This window comes from Macrotis lagotis, chromosome 1, assembly GCF_037893015.1.
Source record: "Macrotis lagotis isolate mMagLag1 chromosome 1, bilby.v1.9.chrom.fasta, whole genome shotgun sequence".
Classification (NCBI taxonomy): Eukaryota; Metazoa; Chordata; class Mammalia; order Peramelemorphia; family Peramelidae; genus Macrotis; species Macrotis lagotis.
Genome location: NC_133658.1, coordinates 881,189,322 through 881,215,154, shown reverse-complemented (window position 1 = coordinate 881,215,154; position 25,833 = coordinate 881,189,322). Strand labels below are relative to the sequence as shown.

The 25,833-nt window shown below is 43.6% G+C and overlaps 1 protein-coding gene across 1 annotated transcript in view; it reads left to right on the top strand.

Moving 5' to 3' along the window:
• The first annotated feature begins 1,743 nt into the window (after window positions 1-1,743).
• The window catches only part of PLOD1 (procollagen-lysine,2-oxoglutarate 5-dioxygenase 1), a 43,402-nt gene continuing 19,312 nt past the window's right edge, over window positions 1,744-25,833 (top strand). The window contains exons 1-10 of the mRNA XM_074218422.1: window positions 1,744-1,987; window positions 11,763-11,854; window positions 12,230-12,366; window positions 15,686-15,849; window positions 16,681-16,793; window positions 16,972-17,035; window positions 20,205-20,302; window positions 21,716-21,817; window positions 23,452-23,583; window positions 24,314-24,435. Coding sequence (XP_074074523.1) covers window positions 1,876-1,987; window positions 11,763-11,854; window positions 12,230-12,366; window positions 15,686-15,849; window positions 16,681-16,793; window positions 16,972-17,035; window positions 20,205-20,302; window positions 21,716-21,817; window positions 23,452-23,583; window positions 24,314-24,435 — 1,136 coding nt within the window. The 5' untranslated portion in view covers window positions 1,744-1,875. The remainder of the gene's footprint in view (window positions 1,988-11,762; window positions 11,855-12,229; window positions 12,367-15,685; window positions 15,850-16,680; window positions 16,794-16,971; window positions 17,036-20,204; window positions 20,303-21,715; window positions 21,818-23,451; window positions 23,584-24,313; window positions 24,436-25,833) is intronic.

Here is a 25,833-nt window from a genome sequence, read left to right as displayed (position 1 = left end):
CTTTGAGCCTCAGTTTAATTCTCCTCACTCCATCTTGGAGCTGTGGTCAGGATCAAACTATATAGGAAAGTACTTAGAGACAGGAGTGAGAAGATGTTATTGTGGTAATTTTGATTCCTGCTTGTACCTCCCCCACCTGACCTATATTTTATGTTTTTTGTCTGTGGTTATTTTATGTGTGTGCATGTTGTCCTCCTAATTAGAATGAAAGCCCCTTGAGGGCAGGTGCTGTTTCAATTTTTTTCTTTGAGTTTCTAGCACCTCTCCTGCCTGGTGTGTAGTAGGCACTTAGTTCTTGTTGCTTGCTTGCTCACTTTCAACCCTATCCTTAAAGTAATGTAAATCTCTTGAGGGAGGACCAACACTTTTTTAAATCTTTAAATCTCTAGGGGCAGCTAGGTGATTCAGTGAAGAGAGAGCTGAGTCAGGAAGATTCATCTTCCTGAGTTCAAATATTACTTCAGATGCTTACTAGCTTTTTGACCTTCGGCAAGTCACTAGACCCTGTTTACCTCTGTCTCCTCTTCTATAAAATGATCTGGAAAAGGGAGATGGCAACCCACCTCAGGCAAAGCCCCAAATGGGGTCCCGAAGAGTCAGGTTAAAGACAGCAAACAGTGCCAAAGTACAGTGCTCTGAATGCAATGAGATCAGAACCTATTTTCCCCAATGTAGGGAATTCCCTCTATGGAAAAGACCAGCCTGCTGTTGACTACCTTTTCACTTTGCAAGAGGATGAACTTGATGCAAAATTGTTAAAGTGAATGATTTCGAGACCCTGAGGGTAGGGTGATTTCCCTGGAGATGGAGAGAGTTCTAGTTGGACATAGTGAGACAGTGAGGCTGGTGACTTTTCACAGCCTTCCCTGACTTAAATCTTCCTTCCTGTCCCCCACCTCCCTGATCACAATCCTCATCTATAATGGAGAAGAAAAACCAAGTTCCCGTTGTGTGCAGAATGAATACAAAAAATTAATTAAGTTGCTTATTTTGAGCCTGCCACTGTGCCAACACAAATGTTGGGGAAATCGGGGAGGATGTTTGGGCTAGAGAAGTCCCAGGAGTAACCAGTGTTGCTCTGGGACTATTAATTAACCCTTCTTTCCCCAGAAGGACGGTGTTGATTTTATTCCTGTACCAGAGATAAAGTTTGGAAAAGATAGTCCTGCCCTTTCAAGGGTCTGGTGGGGATGAGGGATGGGATTAGATCCCTGAAATACTCAAAAGTAAGGGTTACAAGGGGCAGTTAGGTGGATAGAGCACCGGCCCTGGAGTCAGGAGGACCTGGGTTCAAATGCGACCTCAGACACTTAATTATGACCTAGCTGTGTGGCCTTGGGCAAGCCACTTAACCCCACTGCTTTGTTAAAAAAAAAAAACCTAAAAAAAATTAAGGGTTACATAGAAGACTGACTTCAAGGGAAAATAACGCTAGATCTGAAGTCCGAGGACATGAATTTGAGTCCCACCTCTGGCTCTTAGCAGCCAGGAGAAAATCATTTCTCCTGCTCTGGAGCCTCAGTTTCCCCATGTGTAAAATGAAGGGGTTTGGCCAGAAGGACGACTAAGTCCTCAGTCCGCGGACCTGCCACCCTGCTGCTGTGGTCAGCTGAGGAGGGAAGAGGAAGGGGAGAGGGTGGCAGGCTCTCTGGCCAACCGGGCCCCTCCAGCATCCCGCAGCTCCTCCCCGGGCTGGCTCGGGGCGGGGCGGAGCGGGCGGGTCCCTTGCGTGGCAGGCCCAGGCTGGCCGGACTTGCCAGCATTCTCGGCCGCTGTCCGGCCCAGCTCTGCCCCTGCAGCCGGCGGCTCGGGCTCCCAGGTGAGCGGCCCCCCAGCAGCGACCCCCGCCGCCCCGCGGAGGCTCCGAGCCCTCCCATGGCCAGGATGCGGCCCCCCACGCCGGGCCGCCTGCTGGCCCCGGGCTGCCTGCTGGTCCCGCTCTGCTGGCTCCTCCTGGCCCAAGCCAAGAGCGACCTGAAGCCGGAGGGTAAGGGGGGCTCCGTGGGGGGCGGGGTGTGTGTGTGTGTGTGTGGAGGGGGATCGCGGGACACCGGGTCCCCGAGGGAGGGGTCCCGGGCAGCCCCAGCCTCCCCAGTCTGAGCTGGAGGGGGCTCCTGCCCCGTGGCCCCCCGTGGCGGGGTGATCTTGGGCCGGTCATTTGCCCTCCCGGGGCCCAAGTCTCCTTATCCCGTCCGGGGGGCTTGGCTCTCCGGGCCGGCCCGGGCGGCCCCGGACTCTCCTCGGCGAATCCTGAGCCCCCTCCTTGGTCCCTGCGTGCCCTGCTCTGCCTGAGCCCCTGAGCCCTCCTGGCTGCGGGGCTGAGATTGCGGCCACCCAGCCGGAGGCCAAGAAAGGAGAGAGAACGGGCCAGCCAGTCCAAAGGGCCTGCAGAGTCCTCCCTCTTCTCACCTGGGCCACCGCTAGGAACCACCCAATCAGTCTGCCCCGGTTGTGGGTGAGGTGAGGACTGTTGGAGAGGAACGAGCTGAGGAGCACATGGGGAGGAGAGGGAGGAGAGGAGAGGGGCAGAGAAGGGGGGAGGAAGAGAGGGGGCAGAGAAGGGGGAAAGAGGAGACAGGGAGATGGGAGAAGGGGAGAAGAGAGGGAGAGAGGGGTATAGAAAAGGGGGGAGAGGAGAGAGAAAAGGTGGGGAAGAGAGAGATGACAAGGGAGAGAAGAGGAAGGAAAATAGAGAAAGGGGAAAGAGAGAGGGAGGGGAGGAGAAAGAGAAAAAGAGAGGGCAGGGGAGATGAGAAGGAAGAAAAGAGAAGAGAGACAAGGGGGGAGAGAAGGGGGAAAGAGGGAAGGAGAGAAGAGGGGGAAGAGGGAGAGAGGAAGGGGAGAAATGGACAGAGGAAAAGGGGGAAGAGGAAATGAGGGGATAGAAAAGGGGGAAGAGAGAGGGAGAGTAGAAAGGGGAGAGAAAAGGGGGGAAGAGACAGGGAGAGTAGAAAGGGAAGAGAGAGGGAGAGCAGAAAGGGGAGAGAAAAGGGAAGGAGGAGAGAAGAAAGAGGAAGGGAGGAAGAAAGAGAACAGAGCAAAAAGAGAGAAAGAGAAATCTCTGCAAAGATAGAGAACTGCCAGCTGGAATGAAATGTAGATCATCTGGGATTTGCACTGGGACCAGTAAGAGCTGCCAGGTTTTGCACACTTCCTTTTCCTCCGGCTTCTAGGATGCCCAGGATCTCTGTAAATTGGAAGGAATAGATTAGAAGTCGCCAATATTCTCCGTCTACTTTGCTTTTTGTAATGATTTCTTGTGATTCACTCCCAGATGTGTAGGACCTGAGTTTCTATCCAGCTGTGTCATGTGTGATTTGGGATAAATTATTTCACCACTCAAGGCTTCAATTTCTCCATCTCTAAAATGGTCCAGGTGACCTGTCAGACCCCACTCCATCTCTAAATCATTGATCCCATTGATCTCCTTCCTTCTTTTAACTACTCATTTCAAGTGTGGTTGGCCTGTTCTTCAAGGGCTCCTCCTCTCTCACCCTTTGCACAGAACTGGGAAGAGGAGTTGGCATTTTATTTCCTCCTCACCACCACTTCAGACTCGAGCATTATTGCCCATCCCTCTCTCAAATCCTGGGACAGCTAGGTGGCCCAGTAGATAGAGCACTGGCCCAGGAGTCAGGAGGACCTGAGCTCACATTTGACCTCAGACAATAATTAGCTAGCTGTGTGACCTTGGACCAGTCACTTAACCCCATTGCTTTGTAAGAAAAAAGAAAAGAAACAAAAACAAAAAACTTCACTTCTTCCTGACCAGATGCCTGTTGCTGTCATCTGCAGACTCAAATAGAAACTGACCGTCCAGTTCCTTAACCTTCCCAACCCCATTGGCCACTATCTTTGGTCTACTTCTACCACACAAAGCAGCAGAGGATACTATACTTGGAACTAGAAAGGATTTGAGAGGTCATCTAAAGCAACCCTTTCATTTTACAGTTGAGAAAACTGAGTCTCAGAGAACATGGGTGACTTGCCCAAGGTCACACAAGGGCTCAAGATTTAAAACCCACTTCTCTGACTTCAAATCTGTCTCTTTCGACACTATTCCATTCTGCATCTTTATCATCTCCCCAATCAATCAACAATCTATATCTCTATCTATAAATGTACATATTTCATGCATACACATCTATCCACCTGTACCAAAGGTTATAATTTTGCTGAAAATAATTTCCTATGTGACTTTTTTTTTTCCTGGACTAGACAGTTGCTTCCAGCTCTGACATTCTCTGTTTCAAGGGCCTTCTCAGTTCTGACATTCTGTGTTCTAAGACCCTCCCATTCTCCTGCTTAATTTTGGTTCTATAGATGGAATCCCTTGGCCTCTGTACCCAAACCACCCCCTTGGATTGTCCCTGGCCTCCTATTGAGCTCAAATCTCACTTTTGCAGGAGGTCTTTCCTGATACCTGTAATTGTTGGGATTTTACTCTATTGTCTTCCATCCACCCTGCATTTATCTTGTATGTGCTTAGTTATTTCCATATAGGTTCCCCCCACTGGAATGCAGACTTCTTGAGGGCAGGGACTGCTTCTTCCTTCCTTTATATCCTAGTATAGTGTCTAGCTTTTTGATTGACTGATCTCAGTGTTCCATGTAGCTTTTCATCAAAGACCCACTCATTTGAATCCTAGAGCTGCCAAATGAATAGCTCCTTGTATTTCCTAAGTCATCCAATTTACTTTTATCCCCATGCCCACCCCCACCCCCCTAACATGATCTCATTCATCTTCAGATTCCCCTTGGGAGACAGGAGGAAGGAAAGGGAGGGGAAAAACATTGATCAACAATCCCACACACACTGAGGCACAGAGAAGTCCAGTGACTAATCCCATATTAGAGCTCCATTCATTTATTCATTCATTGGGGCCATAGACATGTTGTAATACATTCGAGACTCATCACGTGGTTAACTGCAGGGTACTGAAATTTTTGGCCACAGTCTCTCTCAGAGACCCTCGGTTAAAAAGGGGTGGTGATAGCTCTGTATTAGAAGGAGCAAATACCCACACCAAAGAAATTGCAGATCCCTGAAGTTTTATATTCATTACTCTTATATATCTAATATGTAATCACATACAAATAAATATGAGTATATATATTTATAGATTTTATGATACATTTTATTTTTAAATGAGATATTTACTAAAATAGTTCCTCAATCCCATCCAATGATTCCTCCTTGTTGTGAAGGACAACTGAAAAAAAGTAAATGACACAGTGATTACAACTGATAGTAAGCAGTATTTTGTATCTGTAGGTCTCCACCTCTTTTGAAAGGGTGAAACTATATTTCTTCATCTTTTCTCTAGTACCAAGATTAGTTATTATAATTCCATATATTTCTTTATGAATAAATTTTATTGATAGTTTTGTTTTTCAATCACCCACATTTCTAAATGTCTCTTGTAATCCAAAAAATGAAAGAGGAAAAAAGTAACCAACACTTCAGATGAGTCTCACAAAAAGTGCAATATTTCATAGCCATCACCTCTCACTTCTTCAAAGAAGAGAGGGAACTATTTCCTTATCTCATATTGAGGGCCAAGCACAGCTGTGATCATTACATGCATAAGTTTGTGTGTTATTCTAAAGCAAGAATATTTGCTGTGAATATTTTCCAATCCCCACCTTCATGGACTTTACTGTTTGTTTGGCATGGCTAAATAAGACATGAACTAATAATATTTATAGGAAGAAGACTGAAGTTAGTTACAAGGGAGAAAGGGATATCTGCTTGGAACATAGTTGCCTATACCATCGTATTTGGTTCCCACAACCTTTGGGGTAGATTAAGAAATTTCTAGGCAGATAGCTTGGCATGGGTACTGGAGACCTATCTTTGGAGTCATGAAAACTTGGGTCAGGACTCACCTTTGACACAGATTAGTTTTGTGATATTGGGCAAATCAATTGCCTTTCAGGTACTTCTTTAAGACTATGTATTATTTTTGTTCTTGGTTAGGAATTTTGTTCATTTTCATTTCAGGCAGGTTATTAGAGTGATTCAAACACAGACAAATAATAGTATAAAACAAATAGACAAGGCAGATTAGCTAGGTGGTACAGTAGAAAGAATTCCAGGTCTAGAGTCAGGAAGACTGATCTCCCTGAGATCAAATCTGGTCTCAGACACTTAATAGCTGGGTGACCCTGGGCAAGTTATTTAATCCTATTTGCCTCATTTCCTCATCTGTAAAATGAGCTGGAAAAGGAAATGGCAAACTACTCCAGTACATTTGTCAAGAAAACTCTTTGGATAATATGGTACATGGAGTCACAAAAAAATTAGACACAATACAATAACAACAACATATATAAATGCGTGTATGGTATGTATATGTGAACATATGTGTATACATACATAATTATATATCTTTATATATACATGCATATATATATATACATACAATACATACAAATAGTACCCCTCTTCATCTTTCAATCATCTAAGACTGTAAGTTACAACTCAACATTGGTGGAGGGACTTCTCATCCATGGAATACCACCATCCTAATGAAATCACAGACCCAAACTATTTCTTTTGAAATGACTAGTTCCATTTTAAAAATGAGCAACTGAAGGTCAGACAGGCAGTTTATCCTGCACTAGGTCACTAGCCTGTTGATGACGGAGCTGTTGATGATGGACCTCAAGTCCAGGTCTCATCCCCATTCCCCTGAAGGCTCACTTGCCCAGCCAACTAGGCTCAGAGAGCTCCCTTGTTTACCTTTGGTAAAAGAATCTAGATAATTTGGCACCTGGGGCCCATGGCTGCCGGGAGAAGCAGGCGTGGTGTCTGCCCTGCTCATCTGGTCATCCAAAGCTTCCTCCCTCTGGCTCCACTCCCCAAGGGTCATTTGAGGATCCTATTTTCCTCTTGTTCCAGAGATTCTGACTCCTAATCTTCCTTCCTATTCAGAAGTCCCTAGTGGGACTAAGGCCAAGTTTGCTTCAAGACCTAGCCACAGGTTCCCTGCTGCTGGCCCTTTAGTACAGTCATATCCAGTTGGAAATGAGTGTCATGAGGTTGAATGAGCGACATAATGGGCCCACCTCTCACCCCCAATGCCAGTCTCAGAGCCAGAAGAAACTGGGCTACCTAGCATTCACCTAAAGAAAAATGAATGGAAATTGTACCTTCCTCCTTATAGGGCTACTGCCTAGCAACAAAGCCCAGTAATTACTGGTAGGGTAATCATGTATTGATTTGGGGGACCTCAGTTTTAAACATTCAGCCCCTGTGAACTTGTTGAAAGAGCCTAGATTGAACGTCAAGGGTTGGAGGTAAATATGGAAGAAAGAACCATATTCTCTACTTTTTAAGAAGCCCAAAGTCTGAATTTTGCGTTATCTGCGATGGAGAATATTATCTGTATCCAGAGAAAGAATTGGGGAGTTTGAACAAAGACCAAAGACTATTACCTTCAATTTAGAAAAAAAAGTTATCTTATTGTATAATTTTGCTATCTCTTATACTCTATTTTTCTTCCTTAAGGATATGATTTCTCTCTCATCACATTCAACTTAAATCAATGTATACCATGGAAACAATGTAAAGACTAACAGACTGCCTTGTGGGGGGGGGGCAAGAATAGGGGAAAAAATTGTGAAACTCAAAATAAATAAAATCTATCTTTTAAAAAAAAGAAGCCCAAAGTCTGATAAAAGGAAACGCAGTTCCTGCCTTCAAGGACCCCCAGATTCACACTCCAAAGCCTACCCCCTGTCATCTTCTCTCCTGAAGCCCCCATTCTGTAAAAGGAGACATAGATCCTGCCTTCAGGGAGGCACTTCTCCCTCCTTCCCCCCCCCCCACTCCCAGCCTAAAGTGTGGGGAGATAGGACATACAAAGTCGACTTAAGCAAACATATTCACCCTTAGGGAGTGATTGTTACTATTTTTTTCTCTACCTTAAAACTTCTTTTTTTTTTTTTAAAGTTTATTTCTTATTTTATTTTTTATAGTTACATGTGACTTTTTTTTTTAACATTCATTCCTAAACCTTAGAGTTCCAAATCCACTCCCTTCACCCTCTTTGCGAAGCCAAGCAATTTATATTGTCACTATGATTGCCCTCATTTTAAAGATGAGGAACCTGAGACCTAGAGAAATAAAGTGACTTGCCTGGGGTCCCCCAGTAACAGGCAAGACTTAAACCCATGTTCTTATCCCCCATTCCCAATCTGTTGTTTTTGCTATTACATCACAAGATTCCCTCTGAGGTATTTTGACAGTAATTCAGTCAGTAAACATTAAGTGTCAGCTATGTGCATATTAGTATAGCCTAGTTCTTTTAAGTTCTCAGCAGGGAGTCAAATAAAAAGACTACTTGAGAATCCTAAGGCCACCCAGAGTAAAGGCCAAATATCGCTGGCTTATGACTTTGTTTTGAATGATACATAGATAACTATAGTTGGCATTGTAGATTTAAGTCAAAAAAGAAGCCATCAAGTCATTGTAGTATAGTGGTGCCAACCTCAAGCAGAACTCACCCACACATAAGGATCCCTATGAGCCATATAGTGATTTGGTTTTAAAATGTAATGTAATGTAATATTATATCTATTTTGCTAACTATTTCCCAATTTAATCCTCACCTGGCCAATCTTGGGAGTGTCATGGGCCCCATATGTTTCATGGATCTTGTGTTTGACACCTCTGATCTAGTCCAACCCTTATCTTTTATAGTCTAGAGGAAGGGAGGTGACTTCTCCAAAGTCACACAACCTGTAAAGATCAGAAATGAGTTTAAAACCCACATCCTTTGGCTCTAAATGCAGCATATTTTCCCCTTGTGCTGGGCTTTCTCCTACAACAAAATGAAGTCTACATTGAGTATCCTGACCTGAGTGAAACATTTAACTGTGTTTAGTCTTGTGGACAGACAGATACGGGATGAGGTGAAGGGGCTGCTGTCTCTGGGACAACAGCGGCTCCCACTGTGGAGGGTCACCCCACTTAGGAAGGCTTGGGTTGCCACAGGCAGCTGGGAGAGAGAAGAGAGCTTGGATTTGGCCAGACTAACTTGAAGATGAGGCCAAGTCTTGGAAGGATAGAGGTGATGAGATGGCAGAAGGGGTGGGCTGGCTTTGGAAACAGAATGCTCTTCCATGATTGCAAATGTGTATTACATAAACCCATTCACCTTCCTGGAATGGGACAGTCAGTGAGGAATGAGAGAAAATGTTAGACTTGTAAGGTAGCAATGACTTGGTTCAGGACCAAGAAATGGAGAAGGAAGGACAGTACAGTGGTTAGCATAGCAATCTAAAATTCAGAAAGTCTGGATCTTTAGTAAAAACTGTAGGCTTGAAATGTCTGGCATAATGTTTTGTAAATCTTAACATATGATATAAATGGCAATTATATGATAGGAACTATGCTAAGCACTTTCCAAATATCTCTTTTAATCTTCCCTGGGAGGTAAGCACTATTATTATTATTATCATTATTATTATTATTCCCATTTTACACATGAAGAAACTGAGGAAAACAAAGGTCTTAACCTTAACTTGTCCAGAGTCACAGAGCCAGTAAATATCTGAGGCCAAATTTGAACTTGGGTCTTCCTGACTCCTTCATAGTTTTGTCTATGAAGGTTTCCTGGTCAAAGAAAAAAAAGAAAAGAAAAGAAAAAATGGAGACCTGTCTTTTCTATGCTAGTTTCTCACTTACCAGTTTAATGAGAATATTTCCCAGAAAAATGACGTGGCAAGGGGAGGAAGGTAGGGGGTAGGGACTCTTTTCTTACATATTACAGTGCTTTGAAAAGAAGGGCTGTTTATTCTTTTCTTAGAAGTTTGAACTCAGGAGAGGAGCTGTATGGGTTCTGACCCAGCTCTGGGAGACACAAACACCCTCTCTCTCTGTCCTTTTCCATCTGAGAAACCTGACCCTCCTTTCTGTGCTCCCCAGGGGCCCTGTCCTGCCAGAGGGGCCCCAAGCCTGCAGCAGTTTGTTGGTTTTTCTTAGACTGGGGGAATCTGATCTGTCCCACTCTCTCTAAAGTCTGCCCTGCCCCAATGAGGCTGTTTCCCTCCCTAGTCCCTGGCACAGTGGCCACCAATCTGCCAAGCTGTCTCCCCCATTCTCACTCCCCCACCACTGTCCCAGAGCCCCAAAGGCTCAGTCAGAGCTTCCACTTTCCCCTGAAGCATCTGGATCAACTTAAGGCTCCAAACTCTTCAGATCCAACAGACACTCACCAGTCTGGTTGACTACCCTAGCTCAGATGGGCAAGGCCAGTCCCTGCAGTCCCTTTTACCAGTACAGCAACTTCAGAGTAGGAGGTGGTGGATGGATGGAGCTGTGGATATGGAACTAGGAAGACGTGGCTTCAAATTCTGTCTTAGATTCTAGCTGTAGGATTCTGGGTAAGTTGTTTAAGCCATCCAAGCCTCAATTTCCTCTTCTGTAAAACAGAAATGGTAATAAGACCTACCATGTATGTTTGCTGTGAGGCTCAAATAAAGTTCTGGATATAAAGCACTAAGGTACTACTGCATCTACAAAACCAATTATCTATCATCATCATCATCATTAGATTGAATTATATTGAATTATATTGAATTATAATCTTATAATAAGATTTTTTTGTTCAGTCATTTTTCAGTTTTGTCCAATTCTTCCTATTTCGTGAGGGGGCAGCTAGGTGAAGCAATGGATAGAGCATTGCTCTATCCTGGATTCAGGAGGATCTGAGTTCAAATGTGAACTCAGACATTTAATAATTAAGTGTGACCTTGGGCAAGTCACTTAACCCCATTGCCTTGCCAATAACAAAACAAAAAAACTTTCTGATTTCATTTGGTATTTTCTTGGCAAAGATATTCAACTGACTTTTTCTTTCCTCATCCAGTTCATTTTGCAGATGAAGAAACTGAGGAAAATTGGGTTAAGTTAGTGTCAAGGTCAAGTTTGAACTCTAGGCCTGGTACTCTTTAGCACTATGGCGCCACCTAGTGCTCATGTGGGTTACTCACAGCTAATGCCTACATGAGATGAACCCAGTCTGAGATTTGTTTCCCAGTAGCTCTTCTCTCTGATTGAATAGCCAACATCCTTCATCTTTCTCACTCCATCACTCACCTAGAAGGATTACAGTGGCCTCCTGATTGTGGACTCCCTCCCTACAGGCTCCATGCACCTGACAAAGTGATTTTTAAAATGCAGGTCTGTCCATGGGACACCCCTCTTCTCTTACTCTTAAGCCCTAGTGGCTCCCTCTTAATTACCAGGATCATGTCACCTCTGCATGCCTCAGTTTCCTGAACTGTCAAATGTGTGTGTGTGTGGGGGGGGGTAATCATAGCACCTCCCTTCTAGGATTGTTGTGAGAATCAAATAAGATATTTGTGAAGTGCTTTGCAAACCATAAATACATTAATATAATGGTTGAAGATGGTGGTGATGATTTTATGTATGTCTACATTATTTCCTCCAGCTTCTTTATAATTATGCTCCACAAAGGAAGGGACTGCTTAATTTTTTGTTTTTGTATCCCTAGCCCTCAGCACAATGGCGAGAATATAGGAGGGGCTTAATAAATGCATGTCAAGTGATTCCAACTCTGGGATTCTATGATTGTGGTGACATGATTCTTCATTTTGATTGGATTCTAGATGGCACCGGAATTGATATGGTTATATTTATCTCTGGATCTTCCTTCTCTCCCCACTTATCTGCTCTCACTCGCCCCCCACCCCAACCTCCTCACCACCATTCCTACCCATCTATTTCCCAGATAATCTATTGGTTCTCACGGTGGCCACCAAGGAGACAGAAGGATTCCGACGCTTCAAGAGGTCAGCACAGTTCTTCAACTATAAAGTCCAGGTGAGAGATCTTTCTCCAAACTGGAATGAAGGGTGTGGAGTGGGCAGGATTTGGAAGAGACTGAGGAGGAGGGGTGAGCTCAGACCCACTATTTCTCTCAACATTCACTTCAATTAAGATGAGTCAGTGTAGTAGTTTGTGGTGAGGGTGGGAGGAAGGACAGTAAAATTTTTCTGAATTTTATTTTATGTATTGAGCAACAAAGTTCTGAGGAGGAGACCCATAAGCTTAGCCAGGCTGCTCAAGGGGTCCAAGGTGTGAAAAAATACCCCTAGAAATACAGGAGTCAGGAGAGAGGCTGGGCCAACAAACTTGCTTCTTGTTTTTGAATTTGTTTTTATCTCCATCTATACTAAAGGCTTCTTTCTTTGGCAGGTACTTGGCCTTGGGGAGGACTGGCAAAGTGATGAGAAGGAAAGTGCCTTGGGGGGTGGACAGAAAGTCCGACTCTTGAAGGCTGCTTTGGAGAAGTATGCAGATAAGGAGGACCAGGTCATTCTCTTCACAGACAGGTGAGATGTCTCCAGGTGACTTAGGTGGGCATGCAAGAGTTGAAGGGCTCAGCCTTCCCTTGGGGAAAGGGAACACTTGGGAGCCTAGGGGGTTAAGCTGACTTTGAAGAATTTTCTTGTTAGTTATTGCTGTCTCTTATTTTTCTACCCCTTTCATTTCCAGTGGTAGCTTCTTTTCTTTCATCATTGGGAATTCCTTGTAACAAAGAAAAAGAAAGAAAAGGAAGGAAGGAAGGAAGGAAGGAAGGAAGGAAGGAAGGAAGGAAGGAAGGAAGAAGGGAAGGAAGGAAAAAGGAAAGAAAGATCAGTTCTATAGAGCCAACTAACACATCTCAAATATTCCAAATATTTCTACCTCTGCAGGAAAAGAAAGGGTGGCATATTTTCTTAGCTTTTTGTCTAGTTTAATAATTATTCAAGATTCAGTTCCTTTTTTTAGTTGGTTTTGGATCTTTCTATTTCCAGAGTTATAGTCATTGTGTCTAGTGTTTTTCTGTTTTTGTTTTCTGAATCATGAATTTACTTTTCCTAAAAAAGGCCTTGGAAAGGAAGATGGGAGGAAGACCTCACCTATACCCTCATTTTGAGTTAAGGGGTGTCCAAGAATGGCAAGGTGGGAAGGAAACCTAGGCAAGACCATATCTAAACAAATCTGCCTTGACACAGTGTATAGAGTTCTGGGTCTGGAGTCAAGAAGACCTGAGTTCAACTCTAATCTCAGACATTTACTAGCTATGTGACCCTGGGCAAGTCACTTAACTTCCATTTGCCTCAGTTTCTTCATTTATAAAATGAGGATGATAATACTAGTACTTTCTTGCCAGGATGGTTATGAGAATCAAATGAGTTAATAATTATAAGGCATAATCAGCACTATGGAGCCCTCAGCTATTATGATTAATTGACTGGAACTTTAGGGTCACCCAAGAGATTCCCTTGGCACAAGTTGGTCCAGGTCATCTTATAATAAGCTGAGATGGCAGCTGGTCATCACAGAAACTAAATTATATTAAGACATGAAGGACCTCAAGGTCATGCCTTGACACATGATCTAAGAATGGGAGATGAGAAAACTTGGGAGAAAGGACTTGATAATTGTCTCAGTTTCCTCAGCTGTAAAGTGGGGATGATAATAGCACCTTTCACCCAGAGTAGTTGTGAGGATTAAATGAGATAATATTTGTTAAGTTTTTAGCTTCTTGTTGTTCGGTTGTGTCCAATAAGTCAGATGGCACATTGAATAGAGCAACAGCCCTGGAATCAGGAGGACTTAAGTTCAAATCTGTCCTCAGATACTTATTAGCTGTGTGACCTGGTAAGTCACTTAACCCCCATTGTACCTTATTCAGGGCCATCTCCAGTTGTCCTTATTTATATCTGGCCACTGGAATCAGATGACTCTAGAAGGGATAGTGAGGCTGGTGACATAGCACAGATCCCCCTCAGTCAAATCCAATTCACATGCTTGTCATGGCATCTCCTCTGTGATCCCATTTGGGGTTTTCTTGGCAGAGGTACTGGTAGGGTTCTCCATTTGTTTCTTTAGTTCATTTTACAAATGAGGAAACTGAGGAAAACAGGGTGAAATGAGTTGCCCAGGGTCATACAGCTAGTAAGTGTCTGAGTCTGGATTTGAATTCAAGTCTTCCTGACCCCAGGCTTGGCACTCTGTCCATTGATGCACCAGTACATAGAAGGTGCTGTATAAATGCCTATCTCCTCTTTTCATCTGTTCTGTTTGTCCCTAGGAGTCAGGTCCAGGGATAGTGGGTAGAAGCTACAGAAATGCAAATTTAGACATCTTACCCTGCAAAAAAATTTGCTAACTATTATAACTGTCTGGAAGTGCACTGGGCTGCCTCAAAAGGTAGCCAGCTACCTACTCCTAAGTGGAGATCTTCCAGGAGAGGATAGATGACCACTTGTTTGACTTAACTGGTTGACTCAGTTGTAATGAATTAGGAAGAGGCTGTTAAGTCAGTTCCCTATGGACCTGTTAGCTCCATATAACGGAAAACTTGAATGCCATAGAAAGTAGCAAGGTGGCATTGCACATAAAGCCTTGGTCTTGACTTCAGGCAGACTTGGGTTGGCATCTTTGACATTATCCTGCTGAGTAGGCAATTCATCTCTCTAAGCCTCAGTTTCTTCATCTGTAAAATGAGGATAACAATTCCTGTAATTGTGACCTCTCAAAGTTGTTGTGAAGCTTGAGCAGGATAGGATATGGGAATTTCTGGAAACCTGAAGGTGTCAGATGTCTGCCATTATTAGTGCTGTTGTAGAAGTCGTAGCTGTTGTCAATACCATTGTTATCATTATTATTGTCGTATTGTTATTATCATTGTCATTCTTACTAATAATGTGACCCTAACTGGTCGGACCTCTCAGAGATGGGGGCTAAAGGAAAAGCACCATCTTTGATGAGAGTGTGGATGCCTTGGTACAGTTCGTACCCACTATGGAGAGAACTGAGTCCAGGAGAGTGGAAACAGCCTGCCTCTGAAGGTGCAGGCTCTGGGAACAGTTCTACTTCGGTCACTGTATGACCTTGGACAAGTTGTTTAGCCTCTGTGTTTCTCATCTGTAATAATAACAGATAGGACTTAAATAGCTCCTTAAGATTTATTAAATGTTCTCTCATTTGATCTTCATCACAACCCTTGAAGTCAGTAGCATTAGTAGCCCCTTTTTACAGATCTGAAAACTGAGGCAGAGACAGTAAAGGAGGACTAGATGGCTTCTGAGATCTCTTTCAGTTCTAAATCTATTATCCTATGATCCTCTAGGTCTTTTTTCTTTCTGGGACTCAGTTTTCTCATCAGAATATTGGATGAGCTGGCCCCTGACCCCTAGCTCTAGGATTCTAAGGATAGGACCCTTTCTTTATAGAAGAGGCACTGATGTGTCTTTGTTCTTTTGTGTTTCTCTTAGGGCTGGGTAGAGTTAGCTAGTCGGAAGTCAACAGGGCAAGTGAGTACCCAGTATTTCTTTTTTTTTTTTGGCAAGGCAACGGATTAAGTGACTTGCCCAAGGTCACACAGCTAAGCAATTATTAAGTGTCTGAGGCCAAATTTGAACTCAGGAACTTGTGACTCCAGGGCTAGTGCTCTATCCATTCTGCCACCTAGCCCCCCTCCCCTGTATTTCTTTTTAAGGATGTGAAGTTCTATTAGTCTGGTAGATAAGTCCAGGTGAATCCCTTTCATTTTTCTCCCATCTGTCTCTATCCTGGACATCTGATCTCCATCTCCTCAGACCCTCCCCTTCTCCAACTCATACTCTTGTTGTCTCCTCCCTTCCCCGCTCCCCACCCCAGCTATGATGTGGTGTTTGCATCTGGCCCCAAAGAACTTTTGAAGAAGTTCCGACAGGCCAAGAGCCGGGTGGTCTTCTCAGCAGAGGAGCTCATTTATCCTGACCGGAGACTGGAGGTCAAGTATCCCCAGGTCCATGATGGGAAGAGGTTCTTAGGTTCTGGAGGTAAGGGTCAATGCAATCTGCTGAGCAGAGAGGAGGGGCTGGTTGTGACCACAAACTGGACCATGGCCTAACAGTCCATAGATTTTGGTAAAATTAGCAGAATTAGGAAGACCTGGGTTTGAATCCTGCCTCAAATACTCACTATGACCCAAGGCAGGCCATTCATTTCTTCAGGCCTCAGTTTCCTTATCTGTAAAATGAGATTGGTGTTCTTATCTAGGATCTTATGATCTGGTCCCCAGTCAGAATATGACTAAGGCCATTTTAGGGCAGGTTAAGAAAGCTCAGAACATCTAGGACTAGAGAAATAACCACATTTTGAGGACATTGATAAATTTTAAATGTCTGCAGGAAAGTCTCTGGGACAGGGAAGGGCCTTGAATCCTTGTCCCATGAAAATCATTCCAAAGAACTAGGAATACTGAGGTTGAAGAAGAAAAGGCCTAGTATGGGTGCAATTGGTGTCCTCAAATATAAAGGCTGACCTGTCCGTCTTGGCCCCACGAGATGGAAGTTGCAAAGGGGAATATGGGAATATTACTTATTACTGAGAGATTTCTCAAAGGGGAATGGGCTATCCTCAAGACGTGGTGGGCTCTCCCTCACCGGAGGACCAAGCACAGACTGTAGGACCGCTTGTTGGGTACTTAGTAGTCTCTGAGGATGCTGCCAACTCTGGGGCTCTCTAAAGGTTTCCAGAACCAAGTGGGCTTTGGGGGGAATGTGGAAAGAAAGAATATTTGTGGACAATTAGCATTCTAGACAAGATGAGCTAAGGAGGAAAGAAATGAGCTCTCCATACACACACTTTCCCTCTTGTCTCCCTCCCAGGTTTCATTGGCTATGCCCCAAACTTGAGCAAGATGGTAGCCAGCTGGCAAGGCCAAGACAGTGACAGTGACCAGCTCTTTTACACAAAGATATTCTTAGACCCAGAGCAGAAGGTAAGAGAGCACTGGGGAAGGAGATGTGGACTTGAGGGAATGCAGTTCTTGCTGGATTTTCAGTGGGGGAGGCAGTCACCCTGAGTCGGTCACTTCTTCTGTGGGGAGGACGGAGGCGCTGCACCAGTGAGAGGGGAGGCCTGGACTGTTGGTCAGTGTGGTTTTGCCTCTTTTCAAGAAAAACATCAACATTACCCTGGACCATCGCTGCCGAATCTTCCAGAACCTGGATGGAGCCTTGGGTGAGTGGTCACAGCAGCAAGGAGGGTGATAGTGTGGGATTGTGGGAGGAAGGAAGGGAAATAGGGAGGAAAAGCACACAGGATATCCTTGGAATCCAGGAACTCTTCTCAACAATAGGTAGAAAGTGTTGAACCCAGAGTCAAGAAGACCCAAGTCCAGATCTTGGCTTAGATACTGAATAGCTGCGTGAGTTAACAAATCATTCTGTTTCCTCATCTGTAAAATAGGGAAAATAATATTAATACCTATCTCACCGAGGGTTGTGAGGATTTAGTGAAATAATGATTATAGATCATTAATATTATCATCCTTATTAAAAAAAGAGAATGCCATACTTGAAATGAAAAGACCTGAGTCTGAGATCCAGTTTTACTACTTTATTACCTAGGGAACCTTTGGCAAGACATATCACTGTTCTCTGCCTTAGTTTCCTCATTTGCAAAAAGAGAGTAATGTTAAAGGGGTTTTGTGAGGATCAAATGAAATTTTACACACACACACACACACACACACATATGTATGAATATGCATGCATAATCTGCAAACCTTAATGAACTATATGACCTTGAGCAACTCATGTTACCTCCCATCACATCTCTGAGGCTCAGTGTCTGAGGTTTCTGTTTCTGTAAAATGCTTTTCAAACTTTGAAACTTTAAATAAGTGCTAAGGGATCAAACCTTCCAGGGAAGAAAATTCCTTCCACTGATGCAGGTTATCATTTTCTCTGTAACTCATAGTCTTCACTCTTTTTTGGGGGGGGGGGTTAGGTTTTTGCAAGGCAATGGGATTAAGTGGCTTGCCCAAGGCCACACAGCTAGGTAATTATTAAGTGTCTGAGGCTGGATTTGAACTCAGGTACTCCTGACTCCAGGGCTGGTGCTCTATCCACTGCACCACCTAGCCACCCCTGTAACTCATAGTCTTAAAGCACTGAATGGTTAAGTAACTTTCTCAGGGTCACACAGCCAGGATGGGTCAGAGGCAGGATTAGAACCTAGATCTTCCTATCTCAAAGGCTGTACCTGTACAAAGCCACTTTGTCTTTCATATAAATGCTAAGAACCATCATCATCATCATCATCATCATCATCATCTCCATAAAGAGGAGATTGGCAGCTGCACTTGCTGGATAGGAGGTTGGCCTTATACCAATTAAATCACTGATCCATTTTCTTTTCCAAACCTAAAATAGAAATAATAATAACTTCAGCTCATGTAATTCTATGAGGTTTAAAATGTAACCTCAAAATAGCCCAGTGACATAGGGAGCTGTAGTCTTAACATCCCCAATTTATAGAGGCTCAGATCAAGTGATCACATGGTGACTAAATGTCAGAGGAAGGATTTGAACCCAGAGCTTCTGACTTGTATCAGACTCTCTAATACAAAATGTCTTCCTTAGTAATATTTATCACATCCTGCTTTATTGAAAAGAAAATGCTTTGTCATCTTGAAAGTAGTATATAAATGTATGATGATAATGATTATTAAAAGGTCACAGGTTAGAATCCTTTTCATGTGTAGAGCATGTAGTTTTTTAAAATTTAATTTTAATTTTTTCCAATTTCATGCAAAGATAGTTTTCAACATTATCTTTCTGCAAGCTTTGGAGTTCCATATTTTTCTACCACCTTCCCTTTCCTTTCCCCTCCCCGTGGCGGAGAACAATCTGATACAAGTTTTACATGTATAGTCATGTTTGACATACTTCCATATTAGTCATGCGTGAATAAGAACTAAGGGGGAAAATAACCATGAAAAAGAAAGAAAAAACATAAAAGAAGTTTTAAAAAGTGAATATAGTATGCTTTGCTCTTCATACAGACTTCATAGTTTTTTGTCTGGACGTGAATACTATTTTCCATAGCAGGTCTCTCACTATTGTCCTTGATCACTCAACTGCTGAGAGGAGATAAGTCCATCAGGGCTGGTCATCTCCCAATATTGCTGTTGATGTGGGCGATGTTCTCCTGGTTTTGCAGCTTCACTCAGCATTAGTTCATGCTGTAATTTCTAGATGAAGTAGTACTCAGGTTTGAGTACCAGGCTTTTCTAAAGTTCAACCAATTATGATTTCTTTCAGAAAAAAAAAGTACTTCATAACATTCACAGATACCAGATTTTGTTCTGCCATTCCCCAATTGATGGGCATTTCCTCATTTTCCAATTCTTTGCCACTACAAAAAGAGCTGCTCAAAATATTTTTATACTTGTGTATCTCACCCCCCTTTTTTAAATCATCTCTTCAAGATACAGACTCAGTGGTGGCATTGCTAGATCAAAGGTGAACAGTTTTATGGAAACTGAGACCCAAGTTGGTGAATGGGTCTTTTATACTTGATCTAGGAGGTCGTCAAATCAAACTTCTCATTTTTCAGAGTAGGAAACTGAGACCAGGGAGGTTAGATAATTTAGGATATGGATCAAATGTTGAAAGGAACCTCAGTGGTCTCTTCTTGTTCAATCCCCTCACTTTACATATGGAGAAGCAAGGGGCTTCTGAGACCAGACCTGTCCAGGAATCCTCTCCTCAATACCTCCAAAGTTCCAAATTGATCTCCAGAATGGTTGGATCAGTTCATAACTCCACCAACAATGAAGCCAGCTTTGCCACATCCCTTCCACCATTGATTATTTTCCTTTTTTGTCATTTTAGCCAATCTGCCAGAGATGAGGTGGTATCTCAGAGTTGTTTTAGTGTGTATTTCTCTAATCAATAATGATTTACAGCATTTTTTCATATGACTACAGGTAGCTTTAATTTCTTCATCTGTTCATAACCTTTGATCACTTATCAATTGGAAAATGCATGTTAAAGGTTTTAAAGCATGTTTACATGTGCTTGACCTTTGAATTCCCCAAACCAGTTCTTATGAGATTGCTGTGAAGGTATTATTACATTTTCATTTTACAGATGAGGAAATCGAGGCTCAGAAAAGCAAGATGATTTGCCCAATGAGTGTCAGGACATATAGGACCTGAGTATATTGACTCATGTTCCCCTATATTGAGCTGCTCTATGAACTGAGGACTCTCAGTGGACTGAGATAGTATATAGTACCTGCCCTCTGGAGGCTTCCATTCTGACTTTCTGAGAAGATCTAGAAGCCCCCAGGGTTCTCCCCAGGGTCACAAGTAGGCGATAACCTGGGCTATGATTTCTAGATGAAGTCGTACTGAAGTTTGAGACAGGTCAAGTCCGAGCAAGGAACCTGGAGTATGACACCCTGCCGGTCCTGATCCATGGCAATGGCCCTACCAAGGTAGGATGTCCCCTGGTCTTTATGGAGGAGGAGGAGGAGGAAGGGGCTGCCTGAGCCTCTGTTCAATTGGCCCTGGGTCAGACCAAGATTCTGCCCTTCCAAGAACCTTAGAGCTGTCTCTCCCATCTATCCTCATGTGCTTAGGCCTGCCTTGCCATGCTTGCTCTGCTTTATCTGTCCTTTTCACATTTCATCATCTGTGCCTGTTCTGCTTGTCTTAGCCTTTGCTGGGAAAATGACTTGAATCTTACTGAGAGAAGATAGGTCATGTCCTATCTGCTTGTAAAGGACACAGAGGAAAAGCTCCCAGCAACAGTGCCCAGGCCCTTGGCTTTTTATTTGGGAGCGCAGAGAGTATTGGGGGAAAAGCAAGTCCAATTAATTGGCTGACAGAAGAATGAAACCTTTCTGAGGGTTATTTGCAGACTCACAGGGCAGAGATAATGCATTTGTAGAGGAAAGAATCCCAACTGTGATTTAACCCATGCCCACTTTGGGTATCCTCATTTATCTCAAAGTGTGTGGTCAGATTTTCCCAGAAACCCTACAGATAACATTAATTTGAGGGGTGGGTACAGAAGGAAAGTAACTCAACCACATACTACCAGAAAGATATGACTCTTAGATATGATTTTTTGCTTCTTTAATTAATTAATTTATTTTTGAATTTTACAATTTTTCCCCAATCTCGCTTCCCTTCCCCCACCCCCCACAAAAGGCAGTCTCTTAGTCTTTACATTGTTTCCATGCTATACATTGATCTAAATTGAATGTGTTGAGAGAGAGAAATCATATTAGATATTTTTTGCTTTTGTTTTTTGCTTTTTGTCAGGAAATGGGGTTAAGTGACTTGCCCAAGAACACACAGCTAGGTAATTATTGTCTGAGTCCGGATAGATGTGATTTTTTAAAACACATTATCTTATTGTATTGATATCTTTTTTATGGAAGGCTACACCTGGAGTCAGGAAAACCTAAGTTCAAATCCAATCTTCCTAGCTGTGTGACCCTGGGCAAGTCATTTAAATGAACTATCTGCTTCAGTTTCCTCAACTGTAAAATAAGGATAGTAATAGTGTATTATTTAAGTTGCTCTGAGGATAAAACAAAATAATATTTGTAAAGTCCTTAGAATAGTAATTGGCACATAGTGGTTGACATAAACACTTGCATCCCCGCCCCCCCATACACACACACTTTTGAATATATCCTTCCCTTTCTCCCAACATAATGCAACAAAGAATAAAAAAGAAAGAAAATTGGACAAAACTAACTGGCACATAGGCTGCCCAGACATGTATTTATTTATGAAGGTTTTGTGAAGGTTGGGGTGTGGGGAGAGGGAGAAGGGTGGGAGAGGGGGATGAAAAGATTTTTCTCTCTCATTCTGAGCCTTCTTCCTCCACTTCATAGCTCCAGTTGAATTACTTGGGGAACTATATCCCTCGATTTTGGACTTTTGAGACGGGCTGCACTGTATGTGATGAGGGACTTCGGAGTCTGAAAAGCCTTGGGGTAAGGCCTAGGCCCTGGGTGAGGGGGGAGGCTAAGGCTAGGGGTCTCCCTCTGAGTTAGGAGGGGGGTGAGCTTAAAAGTTAATACTTAGGTATCATTGATGCTTAGGGCAAGTTATAGATCAGTCAGATCTCTAGGACAACAGACAGAAAAGAGAGTCTCTGAAGAGTTACTGGTGGGCATCAAGATATGAAGTTCAGCATGATACTAGAGCAAGTATAGAGGCAGGAACCTCAGGGGTCAATTTGTTCACCCCACTCCACCCCCCATTTTACAGATGGAAAAACTGAGGCCAAGGGAAGTATAAGGATCTGCGTTTTAGAGCTGGAAGAGACCTCTAGTTCAACCCTCTCCTTCTACAGGTGGGGAAACCGAGGCCATCTCCTCTAAAGAAATGACATAAGATTCCAGAATCAGGAATTTTTCCACCAGAGAACAGAGACCTCTTATATACTTCCTGCCAACATGACTGGAGAATTTAGAAAGGTAGATTATGGTCCAATCTAAGAGCTCCTGGCCCTTAAAACTGACTATCACCCAGAAAGTGGTCATAGAGCTACCACAGGAGGTGGAGATGGGTTTCTCAATAACCTCCTTTTGGAGGTATTGAGGAGAAGATTCCTGGACAGGTCTGGTCTCTGAAGCCCCTTGCTTCTCTATATGTAAAGTGAAGGAATTGAACAAGAAGAGACCACTGAGGTTCCTTTCAGCATTTGATCCGTGATCCTAAATTATCTAACCTCCCTGGGTCTCAGTTTCCTCCTCTGAAAAATGAGAAGTTTGATTTGATGACCTCTAAAATCCCTCCTAGATCAAGTATAAAAGACCCATTTACCTCCTTGGGTCTCAGTTTCCTCATCTGCAAAATGAGGGGGGTTGGAGTAAATGACTTCTAAGGTCCCTTCCAGAAATAAATCTGGGATCCTAGGTTCCTATGTGTTATCATAAGAGAAGTATGAGGCATAGAGGGAGATGTGATAAAAGATAAGGCCACAGCAGCTTATTAACCATTTACTGTGTCCCAGACACTGTACTAAGAGCTGGTAGTACCAATACAAAAAAAGGGCAATGGTCCCTGACCTCACAAAGTAGGGATTATTCTAATTCATTTTTATATGAATAATGTATTTTAATGGGGGAATGTACTGGTTTGGGTAAGCAGGGATGTTTGATAGAGACAGCTGCCGGGTAGGGAGCCAGGAGACCTGAATTCCAGGCCTGTCTTTTAATGACTTACTATGCAGCCTTGGTCAAGATACTTCCCCTTTCTGATACCTCCCCTTTCAGGTTCCCCAACTGTAAAATAAAGACAATTAACTTGGTTTGATTCAAAGGCCTCTTCGGGCTCTCTATTGTCTTTTCATGAAGAGGCCAGAGATCCCGAAGGCAGTCCCAATGAATCAATTAACCCCATGTTTTGGGTGCAGTCATAGACTTCCAGGCTGCCCTGGGAGCGGAGGCTCCTGGCTCTGTCTCTAGCTCTTCCCTTTCTCCATCTGGCCTATGTGCTTCCCCCTGTGTGGTGTGATGGTCCCCCTCTTCCTGCAGGGTTCAGAGGAGGCTGGGGAGGAGGGGAGGAGGGGATTCCTGGATCTCCCCCATCTCAGTGTTCTCACCCCACTCTTCTCCTCCAGGAGGAGGCCCTGCCCTCAGTCCTCATCGGGATTTTCATAGAACAGCCAACTCCGTTCCTCTCCCTGTTCTTCAAACGACTCCTCAGCCTCCGATACCCCAGGAAACAGCTTCGGCTCTTCATACATAACCACGTGAGTAGCGGGCTGCAGATGGAGTCTCCCGGGGACCTCCTTTAGGCAGCACATGCTCTAAACTGGACAAATGACAAAGGATCCTCCTGACTCCGGCGCTGGTGCCCACTGTGCCACCTAGCTGCCCCAAATAACAAAGGCTTTATAAATGCATCTGGGTGTCTGGCTTTGGAGTCAGAGAGACCTGAGTTCAAATCCTGTTTAAGTCCTTACATAGACATATGACTCTAGGAAAGTCACTGAACATCTCTCTTGGCCTCAGTTTCTTCATCTGTAAAATGGTGTCAAGAATAACACCAACCTCTCAGGATTATTGTGAAGATTAAATTAGATAATATATAAGCACCCTTCAAACCTTAAAATGCTGCCTAACTGCCAGCTGTTATTATAAAAGTAGAGTCTAATCTCGATTATTCGGCCAGGCCACTGAAGCAGTAACACTGGTCACCCAAAGTGGCAGATCTTCCCCAAAGCCCTCCCTTTTGCTTCTGGTGGGCACGTGAATGGAGTGATGGGAAGCCCGTCCTGTCCAGAGGAGAGAGTTTACCAAACTCATCTATTTCCTGACTCAGACTAGAAACCTTAGCTCTGGAAGTCTCTTCCCTTCTCCAATGTCACACTCTGCTCCCCTCCAGCCTCCTGACAAAAGTCAGAATTCCTCCCTTTTTGCCTTGATTGACCCCACCTCTCCCCCCCCCCCCATCTCCCACCCTTCCCTCTCCCCTGGCAGGAGGAGCACCATGAAGATCAGGTGGAGCAGTTCCTGGAGGACCATGGTAACGAGTACCACAGCATCCAGCTCGTGGGCCCAGACCAACGGATGAAGAACGCTGATGCCAGGAACATGGGCATGTGAGTCTTGGGCCAAGCAGGGGAAGAAGTGAGGCTGGGAAGCCTGAGTTGTTGGATAAAGCACTAGATTTATAGTTCAAATCCTTGCTTTACCACTTACTACTTGTATAACTTTAGTCAAGTCACTTCTCTCCTGGGCCTCAAGCTCTCCAGCTAGAAAATGGACATATTAGTCCCAGACCTGTTCCCTCACATGGAGAGATAATGCTACATTGGAGAGAGTGAAGTCAGAGGACCTGAGTTCAAATACAATCTCAGACATTCACTAGCTGTGTGACCTTGGGAAAGTCACTTAATCCTAATTACCTCAGAGCCATCTCTAGTCATCCTGATTCATATCTGGCCATGGATCCAGGTGGCTCTGAAGGAGAAAGGGAAGTTGGTCACTTAGTACTGTCCCCCCCTCACTCAAATCCAATTCACTTGCTTGTCATGACAACACCTCTCCAATGTCATGGCATTTTTTGAGAACAAAAGATAAACATCATCATAAGATGACTTGAAAGAACATGAAATGACTCATGGGTGCCAGAAATTATTCATTAGGAGCTGGTGAGGAAGCAGAGGAAGGAACAAGGTTGTTGGTCAATTTGGTGCAATGAAGAGCATGTATGGGCCAACTCGGAAAGGGATATTTTCCTCATTACATTCATGTATCTGAATGTAGTCAACATTCACAGTACCACGGGATGCAGATTTAGAGGTAGAAGGCACCCCAAAGGCCAACAATGAACCCTCTCAATTCTACAGATGAAGAAACAGGCATGGAGAAAGAAAGTTACTCTCTAGCAAGTATCTGAAATAATACATATTTAAACCCAGATCTCTCTGATCCAATTTAACAATGAAATAGTATCTAAAGAGGCAGTTAGGTGGCACAGTGAATAGAGCACCAGCCCTGGAGTCAGGAGGACCTGAGTCCAAATGTGGCCTCCAACATTTAACACTTACTAGCTGTGTGACCTTGGGCAAGTCACTTAACCTAGACTTTCTTGCATCCAGGACCATCTCCAGTCATCCTGATTTATATCTGGCCACTGGATCCAGATGGCTCTGGAGGAGAAAGTGAGGCTGATGACTTAGCACAGCTCCCCCTCATCCAAATTCAACGTGAATGTCATGGCATCACCTCCCTGATACCATGGTCTTCCTTGAGAACCAAGGACAAATATCATTATTATCATCATCATCCTCATCCTCATCCTCATTATCATCAGCATCAAAAAATATAGGCCAATGTGGGAGCTGAAATGTGATTTGTTGACTGATGTCCTAACTAAAGAACAGGTCACAGAAACTAATTTTGACTCTCTTTAAAAATAACACCACTAGAAATAACAATCCAGCAAACACAGTCAGCCAAATACTTGTTATAAGTAAAGCAGGGAAGAGAAAATA